Raw genomic sequence first — 13137 nt, 5'->3', positions numbered from 1 at the left:
AGCAGAAGTATATCACTTTTTTGTGTGGGGAGGGGTCTCTTAAAATGCATGTGACACTTATCTGACTTTTATCTTCAGCATGAAGATGCTTTAATCTACATCTTTGTGTGAACTTATTGTTTCTGCTTTTACTGCATTCTGTTTCTGTTCTGTTTCTTATTAATGCTCCTTGCTATACTGCACAGTGCGGATGGACATGAAGAAGGCAGAGAGTTGGATTTCAGTGCCTTGCTGAGAAAGAGGTGAGCACGCTGCCATCTGTAAAATGATGGTACAAAAGGCTAAAGGTCTAGATCAGCCTTTCTCAGCCTTGGGACCCTAGATGTTGTTGGGCTACAACTCCCATCATTACTAGCCAGCATGGCCAGCAGTCAGGGGCATTGGGAGTGTAGTCCAACAACATCTAGGGACCCAAGTTGAGAGAGGCTGATCTAGAGTAACTGTCTTTGTCATTCTTACATTTGTGTTTACGTGGTTGTACTAGGTCTCTCAAGCCTGTCAGCTGTGGCAATCCGTATGGTCTGTGAAAATTACCTGACTAATGCGGGAGTCCCTTTTGCTCATTGTGCATGTGCTTAATTATTCAGTTTGCGAAGAGGGAAGAAACTGAAGCTTTTTAGGACCAAAAGAAAAGTGATCTCTCTTTTTTTGTGCACAGAGAACAAACAGGAGAAACGTCACTCTGCAGAAACTGTTTTACGGTCTCATGTTGGGAGGAGGAAACAAGTTCCAGAAATTATTGAGCAACTGGTGGGGGTGCAGAGAAAGGGGATGAGACTCATAGTCTGTAACAAAGAATTATCAGCTTTGATTAAGATTTCTTTTTCATTCTGACTCCTTATATATATTTTCATTTTCTTTGTCTCCTCTTCCCTTACTCTTCTTCGTCTGCCTCTCTCTCTCTCTCTCTCTCTCTGCCTTATAATCTTCCTGTCTGTACTTTGCTGTCCTGTTGTGTCTTCCATCTGGCAACATATCTTGGAATTCTGATGTCTGGAACAGAGAGTAAGATTTTATTTCTTTTCCTGTGTGAACTGCATGGAACAGGGGAAGTTAAAAGGCTATGGGGTTTGCAGAACGTACAAACCTCCCCTTTTTCTTTTCTTTTTGAAAACTTGGAATATCATAGGTTTCCCATGACATTATTTTAAAATCCAGTTAATACAGATGGAAAGCAGTTAGTTTACTTTCATGAATATTCTAATTATCACTTTTGAAGCAATTTTAAAATTAGGACAGGATTTTCATTTATTTTTCTCCCCAAGCTGTAGAAATGCTGTTATCCAGAACTTTGAGTTATCTCAATGCATCCGCCCCAGAGTGTCGGCCATGTCATTGCAACCCTGCATAACGTCCAACCTTGTTCCTCTGCCTACTGGATTATGCAGACGTTTCTCAGGTCCCTTAACCAACTGAGGTGCTCCTATTTCCCTACTGAATTCCTCATCAAAGGTGGAAAGAGTTTGCTGACCGTGTTTTTGGATTCAATGCAATCCTAAAACATCCCCAATGAAGTAAATTGATTTACAATAATATTTATCAGTGAAATAGCATCTTCCCTGTGACCAGATCCCATGCTGATCCAGTGGTGTTTTGACTGGATCTTAGTTCAGGTGTGCCGATTTGAGATGTGTGGTCATAGTATAAGCCAATGGACCAGAAATTGATGCCAAGTTCTGTTTAATACGAAACTTTGCCTTTCATTTTATTTTTTTGATACAGTGGTCATACAGGTCTTGATATTTTAGCATCTCCATCCTATTATTCAAGCATATCTCACCAAGGAATAAATTGGTGCGATTCTAAAATTGATTGAAAAGTTAATTTATTATGTTAAAGTTTCAAATCCTTGTCTGATGGAACTACTTACTTAGTAGTACTTACTACACTGACTATAACTTTATATCCTGAGATTAATAATATGCTGAATAGCGCCTTCCATCTGATGGCACATAATTAACTCACAGTTAGAGAGAGAATCATTTCAAAACTTGGAGGAATTGTACATGACTGGTGTGTAGCCTAGTTCTCGTTTGTCTAGGACAAAAGAAGAAGTGACACCATTCACACAATTAGTATTATATTATATTAGCAGGTAGTGTGGTCTCAATCCAGACTGAAATGCAGACAGAGGAATAGGGGGGCTTTAACCCTTTGTTCCCTGCATTCCGTCTACTGCATTCTGTCCCCTACACCCTCCCACTTGAGTTCCAAGCTAGATTGGGTGCCCTCTGCCTGCCATTCACCATAAAAAAAACTGCTAATTCTGTGAACGGTGACATGTCTGGTTTGGTCCTTAGAAGTAATCAGCAGGACTTATTTCTGGTTTATTGTGCTTAATTTCCCAGCCTTTGTTAACTAGCCATTACTGTGAATTATTTAATTCAGAAGATGAAGGTTTCCGTTTTAATACTTGCTGCAGCAGAGTATCAAAGGCGTTCCTGGATTTATATTCCATTCTAGTGGTGTTGCAGGAAATGTGCAATGTTTCTTCAAAGGATAGAAATGCAAGTAGACAGAGGAAATCCATGATAAAGAACTCCCCATAGGTGCAGGATATGTCCTGCAGTTGTCACAACCATGGATCTCTCCCAAGTTAATCAGCAAGTGACGCTGTTCCTGGAGCTCCTGCTGGAAAGGGTAAAACTTTATTCATATTGTTCCAGAGTGTGGACCTCTATTTAATGGCAGAATCATTTAGATGACATTGACACAGAGGTGCCATAGGCCAGAAAGAGGTTGGGAGGAAAGGGAACAGTTGTCACTCTGCTTTGACATGGGATGGTGAAGGGAGACCTTGAAGGAGGTGACAGCTGAGAGGTCTGAATCAGTCTAAGGTAATAGGATAGGAAAGGCCCATCGCTGGCGTGTGTGCAACTATTTTTAACTCTCCCGCACATGTTTAGAACACATTGACAGCTTACTTTGTGTGGAACAGGTTCTGTCTAAAACACCTCAATGCCTCCAAGTTCATGGGTAAACTGTGGTGTTCTCGCTGCATCTAATACCCCTCCTTCCCAATATAGAGTGACTAGTTGGAGCCAGTGTGGGAAGGCTAGTGTTTCGAAGAAATCCTGTGTTCCAACATAAACCCGTGCTAGTGCAAATTATTCTTGTGACCCCCAACTCCATATCTCCACTTGTAGCACAGACAAAGTCAAGTCAGGCACAGGACAATCTGGGTGGACTGTGCAGGTCAAATGTGCTTTGGAGTAGACCTGGTGTACAATCAGCCCATTTATTTGTAAAAGTCATGCAAGCTCTAACTGTTACTAACAGAAAGCAGTGGAAGAATCGGCAGGAGGCTAAAGCTAGTGGTATCCTTTGCTTATTACTTGCCCTGTTAGAGCTTAGCAATTGCTCTGTCTTCCATTCTGTTCCCTTTGTTTGTGTGGCAAGCTGATCCGCATGACATTAGCCCTCTTCATGCTGGCATCATAAATTCTCCATATATACTAATATAATGGACTCTATCTGCCTGATCAGGGGCCCTGCCTTCTGCATGGTTCCCAATCTCATGGACACAGCATTGATGTATAAAAATTGACTCTACATAGGATTTCATACATACCTTCATCTGAACGCATGGAGGTTGGGGGCACAGACAGTGAGTACAGTCTGTTGTCTCCTTCATGCACGAAGAGCCATATAATCACTTGGTATGCCATTAGGATGGATACCCTGAAAAATATCTGCAGTCTATGACTCCCCAAGTGTTTCATTTCTTTCCACCAAAACAAATTGTCAGGGATAGCTGGACAGGAGTTGAAATGGAAATGTCGATCTAGCATTGCAAGCTAGTTAGATTCTTGTTTTAATCAGATTTTCTCTGTCTTTACAAACCAAGTTCACTGATTGTAGGCTGAGCAAAGTCCTAAACCCTACTGCATAAATTGTGCTGTGACTGGTCCATTGATGCACATTATAATTAAAAAAGAAACCTCTTCCTAGGAGCTTCTGCTACATTTATGCTTGTTCTTGGCTATGTGAGACCACTTGAGTAGTACGCTTTCCAAAATCGGAAATGAAAAAATGAAAGACTACATATACATGATATATTCCCATTACCCTAAATGAGGCCTGTTTCCAACAAAGCTGTACCTCACGTGGTCCCTCTAGGTTGTTATAAATGTAGGGCCGTGAACACACTATACCTTTAAAGCAGGCACCCCCAAACTCGGCCCTCCAGATGTTTTGGGACTACAACTCCCTTCATCCCTAGCTAACAGGACCAGTGCTCAGGGGTGATGGGAACTGAAGTCCCAAAACATCTGGAGGGCCGAGTTTGGGGGTGCCTGCATTAAATCATATTCTTTTTCTCAAAGAATTCTTGGAACTGTGGTTTACCCCTCACAGAATTACAATTCCCAGCGGCTCTTAATAAACTATGGTGCCCAGAATTCTCTGAGGGTGAAATGCGTTTCAAATGTCCTTTAGAGGTGTAGTATGTACACAACCTAAGACTTATGTAGAACTGACGCGGGTGGCGCTGTGGGTAAAAGCCTCAGCGCCTAGGGCTTGCCGTTCGAAAGGTCGGCGGTTCGAATCCCCGCGGCAGGGTGTGCTCCCATCGTTTGGTCCCAGTGCCTGCCAACCTAGCAGTTCGAAAGCACCTCCAGGTGCAAGTAGATAAATAGGGACCGCTTACTAGCGGGAAGGTAAACGGTGTTTCCGTGTGCTGTGCTGGCTCGCCAGGTGCGGCTTTGTCATGCTGGCCACGTGACCCGGAAGTGTCTCCGGACAGCGCTGGCCCCCGGCCTCTTAAGTGAGATGGGCGCACAACCCTAGAGTCTGTCAAGACTGGCCCGTACGGGCAGGGGTACCTTTACCTTTTTATGTACACAACCTAAGACTTATGTAGAACTGGATTGTTTAATGTGTGCTGTGGCTTCTTTACCATCATTTTTCATTGTAGTAAATCCTTAGTCCTTACCAACAAATGGCTGCCTTCTTCTAGTAATGGCGCTAATGCTAACACATGTTGCCCTCTTTCTTGCTCATGGCGATGCTGCATGCTCATCCAAATGCTTCTCTGCATCGTTCTCAAGTCCAGCAGCTTCTTGCGCTCAGTACATCGGTAAGCTTTCCATTCCCTCGCCTCTGCTAGCTGTTAATCAGTCTCTTACATGACTGCTGTTTTTGTTAATAAATAGATTCACAAAAAGAATATAAACAGATTCATGTGCCCAGAAGATGCCTAAACTGTTTAAGTGAATTATCAGCTCAGGGGGCCCAAAGTTGCTATCTTCCTATCTAGTTTCTTCCATCTATTTGTTTTTAAAATCGGTACATGGTCGATAAATGCCTGTTTCATTTTGAAGACAAATTGACACTTTCTACTCGCAAGACGGAAAAGCCAAATTATTTATTTTTGATACTTATATTCCCCTTCATAGTCATTAAACAAATGAGCTCCTATATAATTAAGAATTGTAAGTCAAGGGAGCTTTCTCACTCAAAACTCACACCCTAAAGCCACACAGAAAACTCACCTGTTGCCTAACATCATGGTCTCCATGACCCCTGTTGCAAGATAGAGGAAACTGGTATTGTTGTTAAGGAATTGATTTAGGAACTTGAAAATAAGGGTCCCCTCATTAACTCTGACACATTATCTGATCTTCACCAAGGCACTTAGTCTTTCTATGCCTTAAGCACCTCACCGACAATGAGTCCCCTAAACTGACAGGTATTTTAATATAAATAGGAATTTATGCAGTAGAGACACAATCTAATAGGCAGGCTATTTGAAGTCCCTTATGAGAAAATGTTCTATATGCCCCTTTTCTACAGAATTGAGGCAAAAACTGAAGCACAGCCAGATGTTGATGTGTGGGAAATCCTCCGGAAAGCTCCTGCATCAGAATATGAGAAAATTGCTTTCCAATATGGTATCACAGATCTGCGAGGTATGTTGAAGCGTCTCAAGCGCATGAAGAAGGAGGAGAAGAAAAGCACAGGTAAGAGAACATGATTGCTTCTCTTCTTTTTTCCTTCATGGGAAAAGCCTCTTTTTTAGGGGGGAATACAATGTATGAAGCAGCTTACAGAAATATTATAAGATAAGGAATGTTTGATGACATCAGATTGATTATAAATGGTTATTAGTAAAAAAGTAAATAGAAAAAGATCCAACATCTTTATATATAAGGAAAAGTAATTATATATTATACATTAAGATGATTATAAGATTAAATTATGACAGAGGGAAAGAATTTGCGGACACAATATATGATTGGGAATACAGAGAAGGGAGGTCTGGGGAAGTCGGGGAAATAAGTTAATGAAAAGAGTATAAGGAGACAGAAATTGTTATTAATATTTTTTATTCTTTATTGCTTTGTGTTTGTGTGTTGTAGTGTTTTTTCTTTGTTAGTTTTTCTTGTTGTGTAATTTCTTGTTTGTTGTTGTTCTGTGTTTATTGTAAAACTCAATAAAAAATTTATTAAAAAAAAATACAATGTATGAAGCAGCTTTCAGACTCTTCCATGGGGGGGGGGGGGTGAAATACCGTTTCACATGTATGTGTCAGTTCCCATGCTTCAATTTACTATCAAGAAAAGAACAGTAGGTTCTAGAGAATTAGAAATGAGGAACTAAGATGAGAAAGGTAGCCATTAAAAGGAAGTATACGAAATTAAGAGATAATAGTGGGTGCTTCTGGCAAGTCTTGTGGAAGAATGCAGCTTCAGCAGAAGAAATGGAATAAGGGAAGAGAGTCGTGGTTTACCATAATCCAATAATGATTTGAAGATATTAATTAGCTGAGAACATAGGTAACTGTCATTAAAACACATAAAGCAGAAAGTTGGGAAGTAGACATTATAATTAAGCCTCTGCCCAGTTACTAGGGGTGGGTGAACCTGTCAATGTTGGTTTCTCTCAATTTCTCATTTTTCCAATCTTAAGTTCAGTTCTCCTTATTTCTACATCAGCTTCTGATTGGTTTTTTTTAAGTCCTCATGATAATTCACCAGCGTTTTAGTGCAAATTTGGGTTAAAGCCTCAGCGCCTAGGGCTTGCCGATCAAGAGGTCGGCGGTTCGAATCCCCACGGCGGGGTGCGCTCCCGTTGTTCGGTCCCAGCGCCTGCCAACCTAGCAGTTCGAAAGCACTCTTGGGTGCAAGTAGATAAATAGGGACCGCTTACTAGCGGGAAGGTAAACGGCGTTTCCGTGTGCGGCTCTGGCTTGCCAGAGCAGCGATGTCACGCTGGCCACGTGACCCAGAAATGTCTTCGGACAGCGCTGGCCCTCGGCCTCTTTGAGTGAGATGGGCGCACAACCCTAGAGTCTGTCAAGACTGGCCCGTACGGGCAGGGGTACCTTTACCTTTACCTTTAGTACAAATATAACATATGGGGGGGGGGCAATTTTGCATAATAATCATATTTTAGCAAAGCAATTTATCCTTATATAATGCATTTTTGTATGTTATTTTCACCAAAATACACAATTTGTGCATCTTTTACCCTACTTTATGTATTTTTTTACACATCAGTGCCTGGAGAACTGCACTGCTACATTTGGAGAATGTTAATGGGTGGGTTTCAGTTCACATGTTTTTATAGAAAATGTGAATCAGATAGATTTGCCTTTATATTTGAACTGAATCAAATTCCTCCCCCATCCCTACCAGTCACTGTCCATTAGCTTTAAACTAAGATAGTACTGTGCTAAATTGTTGTGTGGACAAGCCCTAAAATATAGGAAGATGAAATGGGTATTACATGTCTCCTGGTCCTTTTCCCCCACTCAAAATTACAATGCACAATTAGCAGTATTTGAAGAATCGTAGAATTGTAGAGTTTGAAGAGACCACAAGGGTCATCTAGACCAACCCCCTGCAGGAATCGTTAGCCCAATGTAGGGCTTGAACCCATAAACCTGAGATTAAGAGTCTCATGCTCTACTGACTGAGCTAACCCCTGTGGGCAGAGTTTGATTACATAAACTGTTTCTTCCCCAGCCTTTGCCAAGAGACTGGAACCTGCCTACCAGACTGACAAAGGACAGAAGATCAAATTAATGGTGGAACTTGCTAACCCAGATGATGAAGTGAAATGGCTGAAGAATGGGCAAGAGATCCAAGTCAGCGGCGGGTATTTAAACAAAGCAATAAATACTAATGGAAAAGTGTGGGCTATAGAAGTTCAAGTCATTATTAGAAGGGGGAAAAGAAGAAAATTAGGGTCTATCAGAAAGAAAAGTGGAGAGAATAATGAAGGGTCTAATGTAGTGGATATAATTGGATGGGAGGATATTGAATTAATAGGCAGATTTTTAATGACTGTCTGATTTTATTTCCCCCTCTTTCAATCTCTGCACCTGGAACTGAACCCAATCACTGGTCTGTCTCTTAGCAAGTAAGTTCTCATGTCATGCTTTCCCATTTGTGATTCAGTTAATTTGCCTTTCTTTACGATACCCTGGCAAAGTTGTTATACAATAAGCCCATTATCAACATCACTGTTGTTTGGTCCATAATGTTTGTCTATGCATGTCCCAAGGGGTAAATTACTTCTGTTGGAGCTCTGTGTGCCTTCAGGAAGGCAAAGGGAGGAAGGGATAAGGTGCGTCTTCCCACTTAACCACACCAGGATGGGGGCATCTAGTCAAAAACTCTGCTTTGTGTCATGATAGAAGACAGGGTGATGAAGATTTAGGAACTCCTTCTTTTTTGATACCTTTGAATTCTCTTTGCATTTCACCAGATACATTTTTGAGGCTCTTGGGAACAAGAGGATTCTGACCATCAACCACTGCTCACTGGCTGATGATGCAGCATATCAGTGTGTGATTGGAGAGGAGAAGACTTTCACAGAACTCTTTGTCAGAGGTAAGCATAATTCATAACCACCATTTTATTGGGATCAGAGAAGGGTCCAGCAAATTGGTCTGTAGCAGATTTTGAGGGTTGTGTAGGGGTAGGAGAGGAAATGGAAGTCCTGTTGTGCCAGTGGAGCCCAACATTTTCATTTGAAGGGACTCAGACACTTAACTGCTTCTTCCCTTCCACCTTCCCATTCTCTTTCTTTTGAGACTTTATTCTGGTTTACGCCAGAATTTTCTACATTTTAGTTTTAAGGGAGGATTTAGGCAGTCTTAGGTTACAAAGAACAGTCAAGTGTGCCAAAGTTCTGATTTATAGCTACAAAGAAATGAAGGGAAATGGTTTATGTAAGAAAGTCAGTTATGTAATTTGGCATCTCTGCCAAATTGGAAAGAACTGTGGGAGTGTAAGGACCTGCTATTCATATAGCTACAGCTGACCATCAGCTGGGAAAGCTGGATGAGAGTTCCAAGGGTTTTTGTTTTCCTCTGCATTCCTCTCTCTCTGAAATTAGGTTTCCTCCCCATTTCTAGAGCCTCCTGTCTTGATTACTCATTCTCTGGAAGACCAGGTGGTCATGGTTGGTGAAAGAGTGGAGTTTGAAATTGAAGTCTCAGAAGAAGGGGCTACTGTGAAGTGGTAAGGAGCTGGGAAGTAATGGGGGTTCCTACTTCCTGAATGACTAAGAAACGAGAACAATTGCCCTCCAGAGTCCTAGGGGCTCAAAACTATCACGCAAGTGCCCATCACCCCTCTTGCATGACCAAAGAGAGAAGACAGAACAGGCAATAAGCAGAGGAAGGGGTCCCAAGGCCAGAAAGATATTTTAACTGGTCCCAAGGCCAGACCCTCACATTCCATTTTAAAGATAGGTCTAAAAGCTGTCGTGGTTTTCTAAGAAGATCTACAAGTAGGAAAGAAAACATAACACATTTGAAGTGTGGTGCAAGGATTTATTTATTTGCCTTAAGTTACTTAGTTAAGGGGGTGCTAATGTCTTTGGGTCAGTGGGCACATTTTGAATTTTGAGAAGGGCCCCAGTCACAAAATGGCTGCCATTGCATAACACAAAATGGCTGCCCAGAGCAGAAAAAGACAGATGACCATGAAGTGGAGTGGGCATGCTCTACCCTCAGTGCCCCTTCCTAAATCAATCTGGAAAAGCACTAAAAATCAGCCACACCCATGCTCACTCACAGAGAGAATCTCTTAGCACCAGTTTGGTGTCTGAGAGAAGGACTTGTTGGTTGTGGCACCCACAGAATCTTGATTTTGTTGAGTATTTTGCAGTTTCCCAGGCTTTTTTTTTTAATACCTAAGATGGGTTTTTTAACTGCTGTTGCTTTGTTGTTTTGTTGGTATTGCTTATATGTAAGCCACCTTGTGCACTCTCATTAAAATACAGGGTTTAAATTCATCATCATTATCTGCATAGCAAGCTAATCTGCACCTTCTTTTATTGTTTTATAAAAGCTTAAATACAGCTTTTTGTTCATAAAAAAATATCAAAGCAGTTCACAAGGCACAATACAAAATTCAGTGAAGCAGAAAACAACCATTAAAATCAAGTAAATGTACTGCAGTGGAAACCCCACCCCAACAACCCCCATCGTTGCCTTACAACTGATGTGTGGTGCCATGTGGCTGTTCTAATGTGTCAGCCAGCCCTTCCTGAGGAAAAGGGCAAGAGGGTGCTCCTCGTTACACAAAAGAAGCTGACCAAACTGGCACTTGAGTCTTACTTGAACATTGGCAACGGGACAGTGTCCTCCACTGAACTTGAGGACAGCTTGGAGCAGGTGCAGGGCAGGTTCTTTGCCCTAGACAGTTCTATTAGCAACACTTGCTCACCTCTCTACATGATAGCTGCTTACTGCCTGATCAAACAAATACCGCAATGCATCAAAAGTGGCACCAGAATCTGTCATGGCAGCAGAGTGACATACGCATGCACACACACACAACAGACACTCACACTCTTACAGGGTGCGTGCTGGAGAAGGTGGACAGGGCTGGCTCCCTCTCTGCCTGCTTGCTTAGTCTGTTTTCATTTCTTTTATGAATTTGTTTAGAAAGATTTACAAACCGCTTAAATCACAAAGCTGTGATAAAACGCAGCCAAAACGAAGCCTACAGAACTGTTTAGAACAAATATACATAAGGTAATTGTTAATAAAAACACAGATGGAATCAGTAAAACTTTTGAAACAAGCATAGATGACTAAATTCTGCAGTATATCTGGGTAGGCTTGCTGAAATAAAAATAGTTTTCAGCTGACATCTAAAACAATATAGCCTCACAAGTTAGCCAGCGAGTCAGTCCAGGCCATTAACAAGCAAGCATTACTAAATTATTTATTTACCCCACCCATCTGGCTGGATTTCCCCAGCCACTCTGGGTGGCTTCCAACAGAATATTAAAAACACAATAAAACATCAAACATTAAAAACTTCCCTAAACAGGGTTGCCTTCAGATATATTCTAAGAGTCAGATAGTTGTTTATTTCCTTGACATCTGTCGGGAGGGTTTTTCCACAGGGCGGGCGCCACTGCCAAGTAGGCCCTCTGCCTGGTTCCCTGTAACCTCACTTCTCGCAGCGAGGGAACCGCCAGAAGGCCCTCAGAGCTGGACCTCAGTGTCTGGGCTGAACAATGGGGGTGGAGATGCTCCTACAACCAAGGTGTGGACCTAGGAGGGCAGAAACAACCAGGGAGAAGCATCTGCTGAGCCCCACTACCCCCCGTCTGTGGCCACTGTCTTACTTTGCCTAATGATAGGGCCAACCCAGAGTGCAAGAACAAAACTGCTAGCTGCTCCTGCAATACTTATAGGATTCATCAAACTTAAGTGTTATCATCTGTTCTTTGGGGGGGGGAGAGATAAACAGGCCCATGCAACTGGTGACTGTGTGTACATTACATGTGTGAAAATATAGCACAGATGTACATTTGTTGTTTGGTGTTCATATAAGGATGTCTGGAGATATCATACTGTGTGGGGTGTGTGGGTGTATATGGGTATGGGAGTATCTAATCCTTCCCAAAACATATTGCAGCTGCCACTATCTGATCCTGTGGCTCATGGCTGCTCCCTGAAATATAAATACTCATTATAGAGTATTGATAGCTGTGGAATGGGCAGCAGACAAGGGTAGAAGTGCAGCTGTCCCAGCTTTAAATGGAGTCAAAGCCAGAGGAAGAACTCTCAAATTTTCACCAAACCTCTAAAATAGTTCAGGGTCTGACATCATTCTTCATCATTTCAGGAGTACCAGAAATGAATCCTTGTTGGCGTCAAACATGAAATCAGCATTGAGAAAATATTTTTCCCTTTCTGAAAAGGAAAACCAAAACCATAAAATTATTACAAGAGTGAATATTCAGTCATATATAATGTTTGTGTGCTATATATTATTGTAACCTGGGACCCTATGTGGAGGGTGAATAATAAATTGAAGAAATAATAATAATAATAATAATTAATAAACAATTAGCCCTATGACTGCTACATTCAAATTTCATCCACATGGAAGGTTTTTCTTTCCATACCACATATCTTGGAATAAACTTGTGCTGATTTTACATATGAAGAAGCAGGGAGACATCTGGTTTCACTAGAATCACACAGGGAAGCTAAGATAGCATTTTGATGAGCATGCCTGCACAAAAGTACCAAAAAATGTCTACAATCCTGTCCGCCCAACCTGAGGCTAGATGTGCAGGTTCACAGGTGCATCCACTACTTCTGATAATCCCTCAAAGATCATGGGTAACATACCCATGGACCATGAACTTGTGCTATATAAACAGGAGCCGACTGCCCTGTTGCTGAGCATTACGGCGGGGTGTAACAATATTTCATACCTGTAGGGAGAAGGACGGAGTGGAGCTGACCCGGGAAGAAGCATTCAAATACCGGTTCAAAAAGGATGGGAAAAAGCATTACCTCATCATTAATGAATCCACCAAGGAGGATAATGGGCATTACAAAGCAAAGACTAATGGTGGGGAGTCTGTTGCTGAATTGATCGTGCAAGGTGAGATACGACTTATAATACAAAAGGAACTTTTTTATAATGTACGGCGGCTGGTAAACCACTTTGTGGCCGGGAAACGGCCGATAGCTAGATGGCTAATTGTAGGACAGCTAATTGTGCAGGCCTTCAAAGCATATTATGGGGATTGTTAGGCCCATGTGCCGGATGTAATAGATATCCTGATAACAACAGGTGCTTGCTTATCAAGTCCTGTTAAAGTCCCACGTGCTCTGGATGTCTCTTCCTATTTCACCTTTCCCAAAACAGT

At 41.8% G+C, this 13137-nt stretch overlaps 1 protein-coding gene across 3 annotated transcripts in view; it reads left to right on the top strand.

Annotated features, from left to right (window-relative positions):
* Nucleotides 1-13137, top strand: part of MYBPC3 (myosin binding protein C3) — a 66997-nt gene that overhangs the window by 19632 nt on the left and 34228 nt on the right. For all 3 annotated transcript variants that reach the window (XM_083456640.1, XM_083456639.1, XM_083456638.1), the window contains exons 9-15: nucleotides 186-242; nucleotides 5054-5077; nucleotides 5794-5960; nucleotides 7968-8100; nucleotides 8713-8837; nucleotides 9365-9470; nucleotides 12703-12869. In XM_083456640.1, coding sequence (XP_083312766.1) covers nucleotides 186-242; nucleotides 5054-5077; nucleotides 5794-5960; nucleotides 7968-8100; nucleotides 8713-8837; nucleotides 9365-9470; nucleotides 12703-12869 — 779 coding nt within the window. The remainder of the gene's footprint in view (nucleotides 1-185; nucleotides 243-5053; nucleotides 5078-5793; nucleotides 5961-7967; nucleotides 8101-8712; nucleotides 8838-9364; nucleotides 9471-12702; nucleotides 12870-13137) is intronic.

This window comes from Podarcis tiliguerta, assembly GCF_965153285.1.
Source record: "Podarcis tiliguerta genome assembly, chromosome: 1".
Taxonomy (NCBI): domain Eukaryota; kingdom Metazoa; phylum Chordata; class Lepidosauria; order Squamata; family Lacertidae; genus Podarcis; species Podarcis tiliguerta.
Note: the sequence above shows the minus strand (reverse complement) of the source record. Positions and strands in the feature narration are given on the sequence as shown.